This window comes from Coregonus lavaretus (genome assembly GCF_964263955.1).
Source record: "Coregonus lavaretus genome assembly, contig: HAP1_SCAFFOLD_7892, whole genome shotgun sequence".
NCBI lineage: Eukaryota > Metazoa > Chordata > Actinopteri > Salmoniformes > Salmonidae > Coregonus > Coregonus lavaretus.
The window spans coordinates 1-22500 of NW_028163287.1; the positions used below are offsets into that span (position 1 = coordinate 1).

Consider the following 22500-nt stretch of genomic DNA (forward strand, 5'->3'; position numbering starts at 1 on the left):
GTAGGAACTATAGATCTGTCTGGTAGGAGAGTGTAGACTATAGATCTGTCTGGTAGGAGAGTGTAGACTATAGATCTGTCTGGTAGGAGAGTGTAGACTATAGATCTGTCTGGTAGGAGAGTGTAGACTGTATAGATCTGTCTGGTAGGAGAGTGTAGACTATAGATCTGTCTGGTAGGAGAGTGTAGACTATAGATCTGTCTGGTAGGAGAGTGTAGACTGTATAGATCTGTCTGGTAGGAGAGTGTAGACTGTATAGATCTGTCTGGTAGGAGAGTGTAGACTATAGATCTGTCTGGTAGGAGAGTGTAGACTATAGATCTGTCTGGTAGGAGAGTGTAGACTATAGATCTGTCTGGTAGGAGAGTGTAGACTGTATAGATCTGTCTGGTAGGAGAGTGTAGACTGTATAGATCTGTCTGGTAGGAGAGTGTAGACTATAGATCTGTCTGGTAGGAGAGTGTAGACTGTATAGATCTGTCTGGTAGGAGAGTGTAGACTATAGATCTGTCTGGTAGGAGAGTGTAGACTATAGATCTGTCTGGTAGGAGAGTGTAGACTGTATAGATCTGTCTGGTAGGAGAGTGTAGACTGTATAGATCTGTCTGGTAGGAGAGTGTAGACTGTATAGATCTGTCTGGTAGGAGAGTGTAGACTGTATAGATCTGTCTGGTAGGAGAGTGTAGACTGTATAGATCTGTCTGGTAGGAGAGTGTAGACTATAGATCTGTCTGTCTGGTAGGAGAGTGTAGACTGTATAGATCTGTCTGGTAGGAGAGTGTAGACTATAGATCTGTCTGGTAGGAGAGTGTAGACTGTATAGATCTGTCTGGTAGGAGAGTGTAGACTGTATAGATCTGTCTGGTAGGAGAGTGTAGACTATAGATCTGTCTGTCTGGTAGGAGAGTGTAGACTATAGATCTGTCTGGTAGGAGAGTGTAGACTATAGATCTGTCTGGTAGGAGAGTGTAGACTATATATCTGTCTGGTAGGAGAGTGTAGACTGTATAGATCTGTCTGGTAGGAGAGTGTAGACTATAGATCTGTCTGGTAGGAGAGTGTAGACTATAGATCTGTCTGGTAGGAGAGTGTAGACTATAGATCTGTCTGGTAGGAGAGTGTAGACTATAGATCTGTCTGGTAGGAGAGTGTAGACTGTATAGATCTGTCTGGTAGGAGAGTGTAGACTATAGATCTGTCTGGTAGGAGAGTGTAGACTATAGATCTGTCTGGTAGGAGAGTGTAGACTATAGATCTGTCTGGTAGGAGAGTGTAGACTGTATATCTGTCTGGTAGGAGAGTGTAGACTGTATAGATCTGTCTGTCTGGTAGGAGAGTGTAGACTATAGATCTGTCTGGTAGGAGAGTGTAGACTGTATAGATCTGTCTGGTAGGAGAGTGTAGACTATAGATCTGTCTGGTAGGAGAGTGTAGACTATAGATCTGTCTGGTAGGAGAGTGTAGACTGTATAGATCTGTCTGGTAGGAGAGTGTAGACTATAGATCTGTCTGGTAGGAGAGTGTAGACTGTATAGATCTGTCTGGTAGGAGAGTGTAGACTGTATAGATCTGTCTGGTAGGAGAGTGTAGACTATAGATCTGTCTGGTAGGAGAGTGTAGACTGTATAGATCTGTCTGGTAGGAGAGTGTAGACTGTATAGATCTGTCTGGTAGGAGAGTGTAGACTATAGATCTGTCTGGTAGGAGAGTGTAGACTGTATAGATCTGTCTGGTAGGAGAGTGTAGACTATAGATCTGTCTGGTAGGAGAGTGTAGACTGTATAGATCTGTCTGGTAGGAGAGTGTAGACTGTATAGATCTGTCTGGTAGGAGAGTGTAGACTATAGATCTGTCTGGTAGGAGAGTGTAAGGGGGAGTGTAGACTATAGATCTGTCTGGTAGGAGAGTGTAGACTGTATATCTGTCTGGTAGGAGAGTGTAGACTGTATAGATCTGTCTGGTAGGAGAGTGTAGACTATAGATCTGTCTGGTAGGAGAGTGTAGACTATAGATCTGTCTGGTAGGAGAGTGTAGACTATAGATCTGTCTGGTAGGAGAGTGTAGACTATAGATCTGTCTGGTAGGAGAGTGTAGACTGTATAGATCTGTCTGGTAGGAGAGTGTAGACTGTATAGATCTGTCTGGTAGGAGAGTGTAGACTGTATAGATCTGTCTGGTAGGAGAGTGTAGACTATAGATCTGTCTGGTAGGAGAGTGTAGACTGTATAGATCTGTCTGGTAGGAGAGTGTAGACTGTATAGATCTGTCTGGTAGGAGAGTGTAGACTATAGATCTGTCTGGTAGGAGAGTGTAGACTATAGATCTGTCTGGTAGGAGAGTGTAGACTGTATAGATCTGTCTGGTAGGAGAGTGTAGACTATAGATCTGTCTGGTAGGAGAGTGTAGACTATAGATCTGTCTGGTAGGAGAGTGTAGACTATAGATCTGTCTGGTAGGAGAGTGTAGACTATAGATCTGTCTGGTAGGAGAGTGTAGACTGTATAGATCTGTCTGGTAGGAGAGTGTAGACTGTATAGATCTGTCTGGTAGGAGAGTGTAGACTGTATAGATCTGTCTGGTAGGAGAGTGTAGACTGTATAGATCTGTCTGGTAGGAGAGTGTAGACTGTATAGATCTGTCTGGTAGGAGAGTGTAGACTATAGATCTGTCTGGTAGGAGAGTGTAGACTGTATAGATCTGTCTGGTAGGAGAGTGTAGACTGTATAGATCTGTCTGGTAGGAGAGTGTAGACTGTATAGATCTGTCTGGTAGGAGAGTGTAGACTATAGATCTGTCTGGTAGGAGAGTGTAGACTGTATAGATCTGTCTGGTAGGAGAGTGTAGACTGTATAGATCTGTCTGGTAGGAGAGTGTAGACTGTATAGATCTGTCTGGTAGGAGAGTGTAGACTATAGATCTGTCTGGTAGGAGAGTGTAGACTATAGATCTGTCTGGTAGGAGAGTGTAGACTATAGATCTGTCTGGTAGGAGAGTGTAGACTGTATAGATCTGTCTGGTAGGAGAGTGTAGACTATAGATCTGTCTGGTAGGAGAGTGTAGACTATAGATCTGTCTGGTAGGAGAGTGTAGACTATAGATCTGTCTGTCTGGTAGGAGAGTGTAGACTATAGATCTGTCTGGTAGGAGAGTGTAGACTGTATAGATCTGTCTGGTAGGAGAGTGTAGACTGTATAGATCTGTCTGGTAGGAGAGTGTAGACTGTATAGATCTGTCTGGTAGGAGAGTGTAGACTATAGATCTGTCTGGTAGGAGAGTGTAGACTGTATAGATCTGTCTGGTAGGAGAGTGTAGACTATAGATATGTCTGGTAGGAGAGTGTAGACTATAGATCTGTCTGGTAGGAGAGTGTAGACTGTATAGATCTGTCTGGTAGGAGAGTGTAGACTATAGATCTGTCTGGTAGGAGAGTGTAGACTGTATAGATCTGTCTGGTAGGAGAGTGTAGACTGTATAGATCTGTCTGGTAGGAGAGTGTAGACTGTATAGATCTGTCTGGTAGGAGAGTGTAGACTATAGATCTGTCTGGTAGGAGAGTGTAGACTATAGATCTGTCTGGTAGGAGAGTGTAGACTATAGATCTGTCTGGTAGGAGAGTGTAGACTGTATAGATCTGTCTGGTAGGAGAGTGTAGACTGTATAGATCTGTCTGGTAGGAGAGTGTAGACTGTATAGATCTGTCTGGTAGGAGAGTGTAGACTGTATAGATCTGTCTGGTAGGAGAGTGTAGACTGTATAGATATGTCTGGTAGGAGAGTGTAGACTATAGATCTGTCTGGTAGGAGAGTGTAGACTGTATAGATCTGTCTGGTAGGAGAGTGTAGACTATAGATCTGTCTGGTAGGAGAGTGTAGACTATAGATCTGTCTGGTAGGAGAGTGTAGACTGTATAGATCTGTCTGGTAGGAGAGTGTAGACTATAGATCTGTCTGGTAGGAGAGTGTAGACTGTATAGATCTGTCTGGTAGGAGAGTGTAGACTGTATAGATCTGTCTGGTAGGAGAGTGTAGACTATAGATCTGTCTGGTAGGAGAGTGTAGACTGTATAGATCTGTCTGTCTGGTAGGAGAGTGCAGACTGTATAGATCTGTCTGGTAGGAGAGTGCAGACTGTATAGATCTGTCTGGTAGGAGAGTGCAGACTGTATAGATCTGTCTGGTAGGAGAGTGTAGACTATAGATCTGTCTGGTAGGAGAGTGTAGACTGTATAGATCTGTCTGGTAGGAGAGTGTAGACTATAGATCTGTCTGGTAGGAGAGTGTAGACTATAGATCTGTCTGGTAGGAGAGTGTAGACTATAGATCTGTCTGGTAGGAGAGTGCAGACTGTATAGATCTGTCTGGTAGGAGAGTGCAGACTGTATAGATCTGTCTGGTAGGAGAGTGTAGACTATAGATCTGTCTGGTAGGAGAGTGTAGACTATAGATCTGTCTGGTAGGAGAGTGTAGACTGTATAGATCTGTCTGGTAGGAGAGTGTAGACTATAGATCTGTCTGGTAGGAGAGTGTAGACTGTATAGATCTGTCTGGTAGGAGAGTGTAGACTGTATAGATCTGTCTGGTAGGAGAGTGCAGACTGTATAGATATGTCTGGTAGGAGAGTGTAGACTATAGATCTGTCTGGTAGGAGAGTGTAGACTGTATAGATCTGTCTGGTAGGAGAGTGTAGACTGTATAGATCTGTCTGGTAGGAGAGTGTAGACTATAGATCTGTCTGGTAGGAGAGTGTAGACTGTATAGATCTGTCTGGTAGGAGAGTGTAGACTGTATAGATCTGTCTGGTAGGAGAGTGTAGACTATAGATCTGTCTGGTAGGAGAGTGTAGACTGTATAGATCTGTCTGGTAGGAGAGTGTAGACTATAGATCTGTCTGGTAGGAGAGTGTAGACTGTATAGATCTGTCTGGTAGGAGAGTGTAGACTATAGATCTGTCTGGTAGGAGAGTGTAGACTATAGATATGTCTGGTAGGAGAGTGTAGACTATAGATCTGTCTGGTAGGAGAGTGTAGACTATAGATCTGTCTGGTAGGAGAGTGTAGACTGTAGATCTGTCTGGTAGGAGAGTGTAGACTGTATAGATCTGTCTGGTAGGAGAGTGTAGACTGTATAGATCTGTCTGGTAGGAGAGTGTAGACTGTATAGATCTGTCTGGTAGGAGAGTACAGGTTGAAATTCAACACATTTCTGGTACAGTAAACATATTTTATCTCTTTTTTGTGTGTGTGGTATGGTGTGTGTAATGTGTGTGTGTGTGTGTGTGTATATATATAATGTGTGTATGTATGTATGTATGTATGTATGTGTAGATGGAGGACTTGGACCTTCCTCAGATGAAAAGAGAGGTGGAGAGTCTTCAGTACCAGTTGGCCATCAGCAGAGAGAAATCCTCCATCACTGTTACTGAGTACGTACTGTTCAGGTTTCTATCCCAGAGTCCTTCTGGTCTCTATCCCAGAGTCCTTCTGGTCTCTATCCCAGAGTCCTTCTGGTCTCTATCCCAGTGTCCTTCTGGTCTCTATCCCAGTGTCTAGTCCTTCTGGTCTCTATCCCAGAGTCTAGTCCTTCTGGTCTCTATCCCAGTGTCTAGTCCTTCTAGTCTCTATCCCAGTGTCCTTCTGGTCTCTATCCTAGTGTCCTTCTGGTCTCTATCCCAGTGTCCTTCTGGTCTCTATCCCAGTGTCCTTCTGGTCTCTATCCCAGTGTCCTTCTGGTCTCTATCCCAGTGTCCTTCTGGTCTCTATCCCAGTGTCCTTCTGGTCTCTATCCCAGAGTCCTTCTGGTCTCTATCCCAGAGTCCTTCTGGTCTCTATCCCAGTGTCCTTCTGGTCTCTATCCCAGTGTCTAGTCCTTCTGGTTTCTATCCCAGTGTCCTTCTGGTCTCTATCCCAGTGTCCTTCTGGTCTCTATCCCAGTGTCCTTCTGGTCTCTATCCCAGAGTCTAGTCCTTCTGGTCTCTATCCCAGAGTCTAGTCCTTCTGGTCTCTATCCCAGAGTCTAGTCCTTCTGGTCTCTATCCCAGAGTCTAGTCCTTCTGGTCTCTATCCCAGAGTCTAGTCCTTCTGGTCTCTATCCCAGAGTCTAGTCCTTCTGGTCTCTATCCCAGTGTCTAGTCCTTCTGGTCTCTATCCCAGTGTCTAGTCCTTCTGGTCTCTATCCCAGAGTCTAGTCCTTCTGGTCTCTATCCCAGAGTCTAGTCCTTCTGGTCTCTATCCCAGTGTCTAGTCCTTCTGGTCTCTATCCCAGTGTCTAGTCCTTCTGGTCTCTATCCCAGAGTCTAGTCCTTCTGGTCTCTATCCCAGAGTCTAGTCCTTCTGGTCTCTATCCCAGAGTCTAGTCCTTCTGGTCTCTATCCCAGTGTCTAGTCCTTCTGGTCTCTATCCCAGTGTCTAGTCCTTCTGGTCTCTATCCCAGAGTCTAGTCCTTCTGGTCTCTATCCCAGAGTCTAGTCCTTCTGGTCTCTATCCCAGTGTCTAGTCCTTCTGGTCTCTATCCCAGTGTCTAGTCCTTCTGGTCTCTATCCCAGAGTCTAGTCCTTCTGGTCTCTATCCCAGAGTCTAGTCCTTCTGGTCTCTATCCCAGAGTCTAGTCCTTCTGGTCTCTATCCCAGTGTCTAGTCCTTCTGGTCTCTATCCCAGAGTCTAGTCCTTCTGGTCTCTATCCCAGTGTCCTTCTGGTCTCTATCCTAGTGTCCTTCTGGTCTCTATCCCAGTGTCCTTCTGGTCTCTATCCCAGTGTCCTTCTGGTCTCTATCCCAGTGTCCTTCTGGTCTCTATCCCAGTGTCCTTCTGGTCTCTATCCCAGAGTCCTTCTGGTCTCTATCCCAGTGTCCTTCTGGTCTCTATCCCAGTGTCCTTCTGGTCTCTATCCCAGTGTCCTTCTGGTCTCTATCCCAGAGTCTAGTCCTTCTGGTCTCTATCCCAGAGTCCTTCTGGTCTCTATCCCAGAGTCCTTCTGGTCTCTATCCCAGTGTCCTTCTGGTCTCTATCCCAGTGTCTAGTCCTTCTGGTCTCTATCCCAGTGTCCTTCTGGTCTCTATCCCAGTGTCCTTCTGGTCTCTATCCCAGTGTCCTTCTGGTCTCTATCCCAGTGTCTAGTCCTTCTGGTCTCTATCCCAGTGTCCTTCTGGTCTCTATCCCAGAGTCCTTCTGGTCTCTATCCCAGTGTCCTTCTGGTCTCTATCCCAGTTTCTAGTCCTTCTGGTCTCTATCCCAGAGTCCTTCTGGTCTCTGTACCAACACAATATAAATACATGTTTTATTGTCACACATAGGTGCAGTGTAATGTGTTGTTTTACAGGGTCAGTCATAGTAGTATGGCCCTCCCTGGAAATCATTATGGTTAAGTGCCTTGCTCAAGGGCACATCAACAGATTTCTCACCTTGTCGTCTCGGGGATTCGAACCAGCAACATTTCGTTTACTGGCCCAATCCTCTAACCACCAGGCTACCTGTTGCACAAACTCTTTATTTCACAGATTTAAAGCTGTTAAGTCAGCAACACTGAAATGTGAATAGTTAGGATTGTTGGGTAAAGATTGGAAAACAAAAGTCTCAACTAGGATTCAAACTAGCAACCTTGTCTACGTCCGGGATTCAATCTGATCGTGGGTTTTAGGCGGTTTTGAAAGGCAATGTTTTCCGCGTTTGGGGAGATCCCATTTACGGTAAACGCTGCACAGGTCGGCTCAATCAGAAGTTACCTTTAAAAACGCCTAGAACCTAAACCTGCGATCAGATTGAATCCCAGCCTAGTGGACCGAGGAGTGTGTGTGTGGTCTAACAGTGTGTGTGTGTGTGTGTGTATATATACAGTGGGGAGAACAAGTATTTGATACACTGCCGATTTTGCAGGTTTTCCTACTTACAAAGCATGTAGAGGTCTGTAATTTTTATCATAGGTACACTTCAACTGTGAGAGACGGAATCTAAAACAAAAATCCAGAAAGTCACATTGTATGATTTTTAAGTAATTAATTTGCATTTTATTGCATGACATAAGTATTTGATCACCTACCAACCAGTAAGAATTCCGGCTCTCACAGACCTGTTAGTTTTTCTTGAAGAAGCCCTCCTGTTCTCCACTCATTACCTGTATTAACTGCACCTGTTTGAACTCGTTACATGTATGAAAGACACCTGTCCACACACTCAATCAAACAGACTCCAACCTCTCCACAATGGCCAATACCAGAGAGCTGTGTAAGGACATCAGGGATAAAATTGTAGACCTGCACAAGGCTGGGGTGGGCTACAGGACAATAGGCAAGCAGCTTGGTGAGAAGGCAACAACTGTTGGCGCAATTATTAGAAAATGGAAGAAGTTCAAGATGACAGTCAATCACCCTTGGTCTGGGGCTCCATGCAAGATCTCACCTCGTGGGGCATCAAGGATCATGAGGAAGGTGAGGGATCAGCCCAGAACTACATGGCAGGACCTGGTCAATGACCTGAAGAGAGCTGGGACCACAGTCTCAAAGAAAACCATTAGTAACACACTACGCCGTCATGGATTAAAATCCTGCAGCGCACGCAAGGTCCCCCTGCTCAAGCCAGCGCATGTCCAGGCCCGTCTGAAGTTTGCCAATGACCATCTGGATGATCCAGAGGAGGAATGGGAGAAGGTCATGTGGTCTGATGAGACAAAAATAGAGCTTTTTGGTCTAAACTCCACTCGCCGTGTTTGGAGGAAGAAGAAGGATGAGTACAACCCCAAGAACACCATCCCAACCGTGAAGCATGGAGGTGGAAACATAATTCTTTGGGGATGCTTTTCTGCAAAGGGGACAGGATGACTGCACCGTATTGAGGGGAGGATGGATGGGGCCATGTATCGCGAGATCTTGGCCAACAACCTCCTTCCCTCAGTAAGAGCATTGAAGATGGGTCGTGGCTGGGTCTTCCAGCATGACAACGACCCGAAACACACAGCCAGGGCAACTAAGGAGTGGCTCCGTAAAAAGCATCTCAAGGTCCTGGAGTGGCCTAGCCAGTTTCCAGACCTGAACCCAATAGAAAATCTTTGGAGGGAGCTGAAAGTCTGTATTGTACCTGAAGGATCTGGAGAAGGTCTGTATGGAGGAGTGGGCCAAAATCCCTGCTGCAGTGTGTGCAAACCTGGTCAAGACCTACAGGAAACGTATGATCTCTGTAATTGCAAACAAAGGTTTCTGTACCAAATATTAAGTTCTGCTTTTCTGATGTATCAAATACTTATGTCATGCAATAAAATGCAAATTAATTACTTAAAAATCATACAATGTGATTTTCTGGATTTTTGTTTTAGATTCCGTCTCTCACAGTTGAAGTGTACCTATGATAAAAATTACAGACCTCTACATGCTTTGTAAGTAGAAAAACCTGCAAAATCGGCAGTGTATCAAATACTTGTTCTCCCCACTGTAGGTGAGTGTGTGTGTGTGTGTGTGTGGTCTAACAGTGTGTGTGTGTGTATGTGTGTGTGTGTGTGGTCTAACAGTGTGTGTGTGTGTGTGTGTGTGTGTGTGTGTGTGTGTAGTCTAACGGTGTGTGTGTGCTCTCTCGGCAGGCTGGTGAAATGGATCGAGGGGTGTGTGTGTGACGACCCCTTCCTGAACCCAGAGCTGATGAGGGCCAACCCCTGGGTGGAGAAAGGCAAGTGTGTGATCCTCTAAGAGACACACACGGAGACACTGAGACATGGACACACACGGAGACAGAGACACACACGGAAACAGAGACACATACGGAGACAGAGACACACACGGAGACACTGAGACACACACGGAGACACTGAGACACACACGGAGACACTGAGACACACACGGAGACACTGAGACAGAGACACACACGGAGACATGGACACACACGGATACACTGAGACAGAGACACACACGGAGACACTGAGACAGAGACACACACGGAGACACTGAGACATGGACACACACAGAGACAGAGACACACACGGAAACAGAGACACATACGGAGACAGAGACACACACAGAGACAGAGACACACACGGAGACACTGAGACACACACGGAGACACTGAGACACACACGGAGACACTGAGACAGAGACACACACGGAGACACTGAGACAGAGACACACACGGAGACACTGAGACAGAGACACACACGGAGACACTGAGACAGAGACACACACGGAGACACTGAGACACACACGGAGACACTGAGACACACACGAAGACACTGAGACAGAGACACACACGAAGACGCTGAGACACACACGGAGACACTGAGACAGAGACACACACGGAGACACTGAGACAGAGACACACACGGAGACACTGAGACACTGAGACACACACGGAGACACTGAGACAGAGACACACACGGAGACACTGAGACACACACGGAGACACTGAGACACACACGGAGACACTGAGACACACACGGAGACACTGAGACACACACGGAGACAGAGACACACACGGAGACACTGAGACAGAGACACACACGGAGACAGAGACACACACGGAGACAGAGACACACACGGAGACACTGAGACACACACTGACACATGGACACACACTGAGACACACACGGAGACACTGAGACACACACGGAGACAGAGACACACGGAGACACTGAGACACACACTGACACACACACACACACTGAGACCCACACACACACACACTGAGACCCACACACACACACACTGAGACCCACACACACACACACTGAGACCCACACACACACACACTGAGACCCACACACACACACACAGACCCACACACACACACACTGAGACCCACACACACACACACTGAGACCCACACACACACACTGAGACCCACACACACACACACACACACACGGACACATACTAACTGACGTGTTATACTATGCTATTTATTTATCCATCCATGTCTGTGGTTTCAGTTGAAAGTAAACCCCTGCCTGTGTCTGTGTGAGCAGCATGTCCTGCACTGAAAGTAGCTCTGCAGAGTTCATCTTAAAGCTTTGTTAAAGGACCACATAGCAGTTTGTTGTTAACTAAATCACACTTTTTATTGGCTGTTTCCACTGTCAATCAGAATACACTGTTTTTATTGGCTTTTTCCACTGTCAATCAGAATACACTGTTTTTATTGGCTGTTTCCACTGTCAATCAGAATACACTGTTTTTATTGGCTGTTTCCACTGTCAATCAGAATACACTGTTTTTATTGGCTGTTTCCACTGTCAATCAAACAGAATAAAGTGGTGGTTTGACAGATTGACTCCTGTGGTAATTTATACACTAACATTCTAACGTGTATGAGATGGAGTGTGTGTGTACGGTGTATGGTGTGTTTGTGTACGGTGTGTACGTGTGTGTGTGTGTGTGTGTATGGTGTATGGTGTGTGTGTGTGTGTGTGTGTGTGTGTGTGTGTGTGTGTGTGTGTGTGTGTGTATGTGTGGTGTGTGTGTGTGTATGGTGTGTGTGTGTTACAGCAATTCTCTGATGTAGACGTTGCGTCGCACGGCGTTGGACACGCCCTCGTTGAAACGGAACCACACGTCACTGTTGCCAACCGCTGTCCCCATGGCAACCTCCACACACACCTCACCTAGTGACAGAGACAGTTTACGGTTAAACACCCAGATACACAGCCTATACACACACAGCCTATACACACACAGCCTATACATACACAGCCTATACATACACAGCCTATACATACACAGCCTATACACACACAGCCTATACACACACAGCCTATACATACACAGCCTATACATACACAGCCTATACATACACAGCCTATACATACACAGCCTATACACACACAGCCTATACACACACAGCCTATACACACACAGCCCAGATACACAGCCTATACATACACAGCCTATACATACACAGCCTATACATACACAGCCTATACATACACAGCCTATACACACACAGCCCAGATACACAGCCTATACATACACAGCCCAGATACACAGCCTATACATACATATGTATAAGGAGTGGCTTCGTAAGAAGCATTTCAAGGTCCTGGAGTGGCCTAGCCAGTCTCCAGATCTCAACCCCATAGAGAATCAGATACACAGCCTATACATACATATGTATAAGGAGTGGCTTCGTAAGAAGCATTTCAAGGTCCTGGAGTGGCCTAGCCAGTCTCCAGATCTCAACCCCATAGAAAATCAGATACACAGCCTATACATACATATGTATAAGGAGTGGCTTCGTAAGAAGCATTTCAAGGTCCTGGAGTGGCCTAGCCAGTCTCCAGATCTCAACCCCATAGAAAATCAGATACACAGCCTATACATACATATGTATAAGGAGTGGCTTCGTAAGAAGCATTTCAAGGTCCTGGAGTGGCCTAGCCAGTCTCCAGATCTCAACCCCATAGAAAATCAGATACACAGCCTATAAATACATATGTATAAGGAGTGGCTTCGTAAGAAGCATTTCAAGGTCCTGGAGTGGCCTAGCCAGTCTCCAGATCTCAACCCCATAGAAAATCAGATACACAGCCTATACATACATATGTATAAGGAGTGGCTTCGTAAGAAGCATTTCAAGGTCCTGGAGTGGCCTAGCCAGTCTCCAGATCTCAAACCCATAGAGAATCAGATACACAGCCTATACATACACAGCCCAGATACACAGCCTATACATACATATGTATAAGGAGTGGCTTCGTAAGAAGCATTTCAAGGTCCTGGAGTGGCCTAGCCAGTCTCCAGATCTCAACCCCATAGAGAATCAGATACACAGCCTATACATACACAGCCCAGATACACAGCCTATACATACATATGTATAAGGAGTGGCTTCGTAAGAAGCATTTCAAGGTCCTGGAGTGGCCTAGCCAGTCTCCAGATCTCAACCCCATAGAAAATCTTTGGAGGGAGTTGAAAGTCTGTGTGAAAACCTTGTGAAGACTTACAGAAAACGTTTGACCTGTGTCATTGCCAACAAAGGGTATATAACAAAGTATTGAGAAACTTTTGTTATTGACCAAATACTTATTTTCCACCATAATTTGCAAATAAATTTATTAAAAATCCTACAATGTGATTTACTGGAGAAAAAAAAAATCTCATTTTGTCTGTCATAGTTGACGTGTACCTATGATGAAAATTACAGGCCTCTCTCATCTTTTTAAGTGGGAGAACTTGCACAATTGGTGGCTGACTAAATACTTTTTTCCCCCACTGTACATAGCCTATACATACATATGAACAATGTTCACTCTAAGCTGCACGCAGTAGCCCCGGGACTGCCGTGCATCTCCCCCTGGACTGCCGTGCATCTCCCCCGGGACTGCCGTGCATCTCCCCCGGGACTGCCGTGCATCTCCCCCGGGACTGCCGTGCATCTCCCCCGGGACTGCCGTGCATCTCCCCCGGGACTGCCGTGCATCTCCCCCCGGGACTGCCGTGCATCTCCCCCTGGACTGCCGTGCATCTCCCCCGGGGACTGCCGTGCATCTCCCCCGGGACTGCCGTGCATCTCCCCCGGGACTGCCGTGCATCTCCCCCGGGGACTGCCATATTTTATTTGATACTGTGAGATTTCAAAACATTTAAAACCATGACTAGAAAGAGACTGAGTGGCGCAGCGGTCTAAGGCACTGCATCTCAGTGCTTGAGGCGTCACTACAGACCCCCTGGTTCGGTTCCAGGCTGTATCACAACCGGCCGTGATTGGGAGTCCCCATAGGGCGGCGCACAATTGGCCCAGCGTCGTCCGGGGTTTGGTCCGGTGTAGGCCGTCATTGTAAATAATAATTTGTTCCTAACTGACTTGCCTAGTTAAATAAAGGTTAAATAAAAAAAATGAATACAGTAAAGAGATGCTGTTTTTATGAGTGACTTCATGTATAAGTTCTTACACAGCACTGTCAACACTTTTTATTCCAAAATTTATAAAACATAAGCGCTACAACAAGCAGTAATGAATGAGGAGGACAGTGGATCGGCTCTAGGCCAGATATCCCTGCATTACAACAAGCAGTAATGAATGAGGAGGCCAGTGGATCGGCTGTAGGCCAGATATCCCTGCATTACAACAAGCAGTGCAGCAGTAATGAATGAGGAGGACAGTGGATCGGCTCTAGGCCAGATATCCCTGCATTACAACAAGCAGTGCAGCAGTAATGAATGAGGAGGCCAGTGGATCGGCTCTAGGCCAGATATCCCTGCATTACAACAAGCAGTGCAGCAGTAATGAATGAGGAGGACAGTGGATCGGCTCTAGGCCAGATATCCCTGCATTACAACAAGCAGTGCAGCAGTAATGAATGAGGAGGCCAGTGGATCGGCTCTAGGCCAGATATCCCTGCATTACAACAAGCAGTGCAGCAGTAATGAATGAGGAGGACAGTGGATCGGCTCTAGGCCAGATATCCCTGCATTACAACAAGCAGTGCAGCAGTAATGAATGAGGAGGCCAGTGGATCGGCTCTAGGCCAGATATCCCTGCATTACAACAAGCAGTGCAGCAGTAATGAATGAGGAGGACAGTGGATCGGCTCTAGGCCAGATATCCCTGCATTACAACAAGCAGTAATGAATGAGGAGGACAGTGGATCGGCTCTAGGCCAGATATCCCTGCATTACAACAAGCAGTGCAGCAGTAATGAATGAGGAGGCCAGTGGATCGGCTCTAGGCCAGATATCCCTGCATTACAACAAGCAGTGCAGCAGTAATGAATGAGGAGGCCAGTGGATCGGCTCTAGGCCAGATATCCCTGCATTACAACAAGCAGTGCAGCAGTAATGAATGAGGAGGACAGTGGATCGGCTCTAGGCCAGATATCCCTGCATTACAACAAGCAGTGCAGCAGTAATGAATGAGGAGGCCAGTGGATCGGCTCTAGGCCAGATATCCCTGCATTACAACAAGCAGTGCAGCAGTAATGAATGAGGAGGCCAGTGGATCGGCTCTAGGCCAGATATCCCTGCATTACAACAAGCAGTGCAGCAGTAATGAATGAGGAGGCCAGTGGATCGGCTCTAGGCCAGATATCCCTGCATTACAACAAGCAGTGCAGCAGTAATGAATGAGGAGGCCAGTGGATCGGCTCTAGGCCAGATATCCCTGCATTACAACAAGCAGTGCAGCAGTAATGAATGAGGAGGACAGTGGATCGGCTCTAGGCCAGATATCCCTGCATTACAACAAGCAGTGCAGCAGTAATGAATGAGGAGGACAGTGGATCGGCTCTAGGCCAGATATCCCTGCGTTACTATTAGTGGCTTTGGTCTTTTTTTAATATCGAGGAATATTTCACTTTTCTCATAAGAGTAACAACAAGAGGCAGAAATAACGCGGAGCGACTTGAGTTTCGCCATCATCTGGAAGACGGTGTCCCTCTGTGGTCAGTGTCAGTGGAGGAAAGGGAGCCTCAGTCTGCTGCTCTCTCCCTCCGCTGAGACGGACCGTCAGATCCAGGCACCATCAGCCCGCTGAGACGGACCGTCAGATCCAGGCACCATCAGCCCGCTGAGACGGACCGTCAGATCCAGGCACCATCAGCCCGCTGAGACGGACCGTCAGATCCAGGCACCATCAGCCCGCTGAGACGGACCGTCAGATCCAGGCACCATCAGCCCGCTGAGACGGACCGTCAGATCCAGGCACCATCAGCCCGCTGAGACGGACCGTCAGATCCAGGCACCATCAGCCCGCTGAGACGGACCGTCAGATCCAGGCACCATCAGCCTGCTGAGACGGACCGTCAGATCCATGCACCATCAGCCCGCTGAGACGGACCGTCAGATCCAGGCACCATCAGCCCGCTGAGACGGACCGTCAGATCCAGGCACCATCAGCCCGCTGAGACGGACCGTCAGATCCAGGCACCATCAGCCCGCTGAGACGGACCGTCAGATCCAGGCACCATCAGCCCGCTGAGACGGACCGTCAGATCCAGGCACCATCAGTCCAGTAAAATAACAATAAAAAGCTAATTATTTAAATGTAGTGCCTTCGGAAAGTATTCAGACCCCTTCACTTTTTCCACATTTTGTTACGTTACAGCCTTATTCTAAAATGGATTAAATACATACAAATCCTCATCAATCTACACACAATACCCCATAATGACAAAGCGTTAACAGGTTTTTAGAAACTTAGAAATTTTTGCAAATGTATTAAATGTAAAAAACAGAAATACCTTATTTACATAAGTATTCAGACCCTTTGCTATGACACTCGAAATTGAGCTCAGGTGCATCCTGTTTCCATTGATCATCCTTGAGATGTTTCTACAACTTAATTGGAGTCCACTTGTTGTAAATTCAATTGATTGGACATGATTTGGAAAGGCACACACCTGTCTATATAAGGTCGCACAGTTGACAGTGCATGTCAGAGCCATGAGGTCGAAGGAATTGTCCGTAGAGCTCAGAGACAGGATTGTGTCGAGGCACAGATCTGGGGAAGGGTCCAAAAAATTTCTGCAGCATTGAAGGTCCCCAAGAACACAGTGGCCTCCATCATTCTTAAATGGAAGAAGTTTGGAACCACCAAGACTCTTCCTAGAGCTGGCCGTCCGGCCAAACTGAGCAATCGGGGGAGAAGGGCCTTGGTCAGGGAGGTGACCAAGAACCCGATGGTCACTCTGACGGAGCTCCAGAGTTCCTCTGTGGAGATGGGAGAACCTTCCAGAAGGACAACCATCACTGCAACACTCCACCAATCAGACCTTTATGGTAGAGTGGCCAGACGGAAGCCACTCCTCAGTAAAAGGCACATGACAGTCCGCTTGGAGTTTGCCAAAAGGCACCTAAAGACTCTCAGACCATGAGAAACAAGATTCTCAGGTCTGATGAAACCAAGATTGCACTATTTGGCCTGAATGCCAAGCGTCATGTCTGGAGGAAACCTGGCACCATCCCTACGATGAAGCATGGTGGTGGCAGCATCATGCTGTGGGGATGTTTTTCAGCGGCAGGGTCTGGGAGACTAGTCAGGATCGAGGCAAAGATGAACGGAGCAAAGTCCAGAGAGATCCTTGATGAAAACCTGCTCCAGAGTGCTCAGGACCTCAGACTGGGGCAAAGGTTCACCTTCCAACAGGACAACAAACCTAAGCACACAGCCAAGACAAGGCAGGAGTGGCTTCGGGACAAGTCCCTGAATGTCCTTGAGTGGCCCAGCCAGAGCCCGGACTTGAACCCGATCGAACATCTCTGGAGAGACCTGAAAATAGCTGTGCAGCGACGCTCCCCATCCAACCTGACAGCGCTTGAGAGGATCTGCAGAGAAGAATGGGAGAAACTCCCCAAATACAGGTGTGCCAAGCTTGTAGCGTCATACCCAAGAAGACTCAAGGCTGTAATCGCTACCAAAGGTGCTTCAACAAAGTACTGAGTAAAGGGTCTGAATACTTATGTAAATGTGATATTTCAGTTTATTTTTAATAATTGTGCAAACATGTCTAAAAACCCTATTTTTGCTTTGTCATTATGGGGTATTGTGTGTAGATTGATGAGGGGAAAAAATGATTTAATCCATTTTAGAATAAGGCTGTAACTTAACAAAATGTGGAAAAAGTCCAGGGGTCTGAATACTTTCCAAATGCAGTGTATATATAAAACTATGTGGACACCCCTTCAGATTTGTGGATTCGGCAATTTCAGCCACTCCCGTTGCTGACAGGTGTATAAAATCGAGCCATCAATGCAATATGTTTGGGGAGTCTCCCAAATGCTTTTTGGCGAACACCAAACGTGTTTGCTTATTTTTTGCTCATTCTTCAAGGCAAAACTGCTCCAGTTGGATGGGTTCTGCTGGTGTACAGCAATCCTTAAGTCATACCACAGATTCACAATTGGATTGAGGTCTGGGCTTTGACTAGGCCATTCCAAGACATTTAAATGTTTCTCCTTAAACCACTCGAGTGTTGCTTTAGCAGTATGCTTAGGGTCATTGTCCTGCTGGAAGGTGAACCTCCGTCCCAGTCTCAAATATCTGGAAGACTGAAACAGGTTTCCCTCAAGAATTTCCCTGTATTTAGCGCCATCCATCATTCCTTCAATCCTGACCAGTTTCCCAGTCGCTGCCGATTAAAAACATCCCCACCGCATGATGCTGCCACCACCATGCTTCACTGTGGGGATGGTGTTCTCGGGGTGATGAGAGGTGTTGGGTTTGCGCCAGACATGGCGTTTTCCTTGATGGCCAAAAAGCTCAATTTTTGTCTCATCTGACCAGAGTACCTTCTTCCATATGTTTGGGGAGTCTCCCACATGCCTTTTTTGCGACATGCCTTTTTTGCGAACACCAAACGTGTTTGGTTATTTTTTTCTTTAAGCAATGGCTTTTTTCTGGCCACTCTTCCGTAAAGCTCAGCTCTGTGGAGTGTACGGCTTAAAGTGGTCATAGGGACAGATACTCCAATCTCTGCTGTGGAGCTTTGCAGCTCCTTCAGGGTTATCTCTGGTCTCTTTGTTGCCTCTCTGATTAATGCCCTCCTTACCTGGTCCGTGAGTTTTGGTGGGCGGCCCTCTCTTGGCAGGTTTGTTGTGGTGCCATATTCTTTCCATTTTTAATAGTGGATTTAATGGTGCTCCGTGGGATGTTCAAAGTTTCTGATATTTTTCTATAACCCTGATCTGTACTTCTCCACAACTTTGTCCCTGACCTGTTTGGAGAGCTCCTTGGTCTTCATGGTGCCGCTTGCTTGGTGGTGCCCCTTGCTTAGTGGTGTTGCAGACTCTGGGGCCTTTCAGAACAGGTGTATATATACTGAGATCATGTGACAGATCATGTAACACTTAGATTGCACACAGGTGGACTTTATTTAACTAATTATGTGACTTCTGAAGGTAATTGGTTGCACCAGATCTTATTTAGGGGCTTCATAGCAAAGGGGGTGAATACACCCACCACTTTTCCATTATTTATTTGTTTGAAACAAGTTATTTTTTTTCATTTCACTTCACCAATTTGGACTATTTTGTGTATGTCGATTACATAAAATCCAAATAAGGGGGTTGAATACTTTTGCAAGGCACTGTATGTTAAATGTAATGTTGCCTGAATCAGAGATGCTATGTTAAATGTAATGTTGCCTGAATCAGAGATGCTATGTTGCCTGAATCAGAGATGCTATGTTAAATGTAATGTTGAATCAGAGATGCTATGTTAAATGTAATGTTGCCTGAATCAGAGATGCTATGTTAAATGTAACGTTGCCTGAATCAGAGATGCTATGTTAAATGTAATGTTGCCTGAATCAGAGATGCTATGTTAAATGTAATGTTGCCTGAATCAGAGATGCTGAGATGCTATGTTAAATGTAATGTTGCCTGAATCAGAGATGCTATGTTAAATGTAATGTTGCCTGAATCAGAGATGCTATGTTAAATGTAATGTTGCCTGATAGGAGATGCTATGTTAAATGTAATGTTGCCTGAATCAGAGATGCTGAGATGCTATGTTAAATGTAATGTTGCCTGAATCAGAGATGCTATGTTAAATGTAATGTTACCTGAATCAGAGATGCTATGTTGCCTGAATCAGAGATGCTATGTTAAATGTAATGTTGCCTGAATCAGAGATGCTATGTTAAATGTAATGTTGCCTGAATCAGAGATGCTATGTTAAATGTAATGTTGCCTGAATCAGAGATGCTATGTTAAATGTAATGTTGCCTGAATCAGAGATGCTATGTTAAATGTAATGTTGCCTGAATCAGAGATGCTATGTTAAATGTAATGTTGCCTGAATCAGAGATGCTATGTTAAATGTAATGTTGCCTGATAGGAGATGCTATGTTAAATGTAATGTTGCCTGATAGGAGATGCTATGTTAAATGTAATGTTACCTGAATCAGAGATGCTATGTTAAATGTAATGTTGCCTGAATCAGAGATGCTATGTTAAATGTAATGTTACCTGAATCAGAGATGCTATGTTGCCTGAATCAGAGATGCTATGTTAAATGTAATGTTGCCTGATAGGAGATGCTATGTTAAATGTAATGTTGCCTGAATCAGAGATGCTGAGATGCTATGTTAAATGTAATGTTGCCTGAATCAGAGATGCTATGTTAAATGTAATGTTGCCTGAATCAGAGATGCTATGTTAAATGTAATGTTGCCTGAATCAGAGATGCTATGTTAAATGTAATGTTAACTGCACATTCTTATGAATACACTGTAGTTACCTGTAGCAGAGACCACCTGTGGCTTCTCCTTGGGGGTGACGGCTCGGCCAAAGAAATCCACCTCTGGCTGCAACACACACACACACACACACACACACACAACATTTTAGTAATTTAGCAGCGCTCTTATCAATAACCTGGTTTCAGAGTCTAATACACATCATCATCTCATTAACCTGGTTTCAGAGTCTAATCCACATCATCTGTCATTAACCTGGTTTCAGAGTCTAATCCACGTCATCATGTCATTAACCTGGTTTCAGAGTCTAATCCATATCATCTGTCATTAACCTGGTTTCAGAGTCTAATCCACATCATCATGTCATTAACCTGGTTTCAGAGTCTAATCCACATCATCTGTCATTAACCTGGTTTCAGAGTCTAATACATATAATCTGTCATTAACCTGGTTTCAGAGTCTAATACACATCATCATCTCATTAACCTGGTTTCAGAGTCTAATCCACATCATCTGTCATTAACCTGGTTTCAGAGTCTAATCCACGTCATCATGTCATTAACCTGGTTTCAGAGTCTAATCCATATCATCTGTCATTAACCTGGTTTCAGAGTCTAATCCACATCATCATGTCATTAACCTGGTTTCAGAGTCTAATCCACATCATCTGTCATTAACCTGGTTTCAGAGTCTAATACATATAATCTGTCATTAACCTGGTTTCAGAGTCTAATACACATCATCATCTGTCATTAACCTGGTTTCAGAGTCTAATCCACATCATCATGTCATTAACCTGGTTTCAGAGTCTAATCCATATCATCTGTCATTAACCTGGTTTCAGAGTCTAATCCACATCATCATTGATTAACCTGGTTTCAGAGTCTAATACACATCATCATCTGTCATTAACCTGGTTCCAGAGTCTAATACACATCATCATCTGTCATTAACCTGGTTTCAGAGTCTAATCCACATCATCATCTCATTAACCTGGTTTCAGAGTCTAATCCACATCATCATCTGTCATTAAACTGGTTTCAGAGTCTAATACACATCATCATCTGTCATTAACCTGGTTTCAGCGTCTAATACACATCATCATCTGTCATTAACCTGGTTTCAGAGTCTAATACATATCATCATCATCTCAATAACCTGGTTTCAGAGTCTAATACACATCATCTGTCATTAACCTGGTTTCAGAGTCTAATCCACATCATCATCTCATTAACCTGGTTTCAGAGTCTAATACACATCATCATCTGTCATTAACCTGGGTTCAGAGTCTAATCCACATCATCTGTCATTAACCTGGGTTCAGAGTCTAATCCACATCATCTGTCATTAACCTGGTTTCAGAGCTCCTGGGATCTGGGCTCATCACTCTCTCTCCGTCCCTCCATCTCGTTCTCAGTCCCTCCCTCCCTCCCTCCCTCATGATTCTGTCCTTCCTGGAGATTAGCCATGTTCTCCTCCTCATAGATGTACCATATGAACACCACTCCATTTAGTTAAACACAGACCCCACAGAGCCCCAGGACAGCAACACAATCAGACCCAACCAAATCATGACAAAACATGACACATTGGAAAGAATTAACAAAAAAACTGAGCAAACTAGAATGTTATTTGGCCCTAAACAGAGAGTACACAGCGGCAGAATACCTGACCACTGTGACTGACCCAAACTTAAGGAAAGCTTTGACTATGTACAGACTCAGTGAGCATAGCCTTGCTATTGAGAAATGCCGCCGTAGGCAGACCTGGACCTCAAGAGAAGACAGGCTATGTGCACACTGCCCACAAAATGAGGTGGAAACTGAGCTGCACTTCCTAACCTCCTGCCAAATGTATGACCATATTAGACACATATTTCCCTCAGATTACAGAGATCCACAAACCCAATTTTGATAAACTCCCTTATCTACTGGGTGAAATACCACAGTGTGCAAGATTTGTGACCTGTTGCCACAAGAAAAGGGCAACCAGTGAAGAACAAACACCATTGTAAATACAACCCATATTTATGTTTATTTATTTTCCCATTTGTACTTTAACTATTTGCACATCGTTACAACACTGTATATATACATAATATTTGAAATATCTCTATTTCTTTGGAACTATTCTGAGTATAATGTTTACTGTACAGAGAGAGAGAGAGAGAGAGACAGAGAGAGAGACAGAGAGAGAGAGAGACAGAGAGAGAGAGAGACAGAGAGAGAGAGACAGAGAGACAGAGAGAGAGAGGGAGAGAGAGAGACAGAGAGAGAGAGAGAGAGAGACAGAGAGAGAGAGAGAGAGAGAGAGAGAGAGAGAGAGAGAGACAGAGACAGAGACAGAGAGACAGAGAGAGACAGAGAGAGAGAGACAGAGAGAGAGACAGAGAGAGAGACAG

General features: G+C 45.4%; 1 protein-coding gene across 1 annotated transcript; it reads left to right on the top strand.

Moving 5' to 3' along the window:
• Positions 1 to 5323: 5323 nt before the first annotated feature.
• Positions 5324 to 9666, top strand: LOC311118326 (guanine nucleotide-binding protein G(I)/G(S)/G(O) subunit gamma-13-like; the record flags this gene model as incomplete). Its single annotated transcript, XM_084193137.1, has 2 exons — positions 5324 to 5421; positions 9561 to 9666. The coding sequence occupies 2 exons, from the start codon at positions 5324 to 5326 to the stop codon at positions 9664 to 9666; spliced, it is 204 nt and encodes a 67-aa protein (XP_084049263.1).
• Positions 9667 to 22500: the final 12834 nt, after the last annotated feature.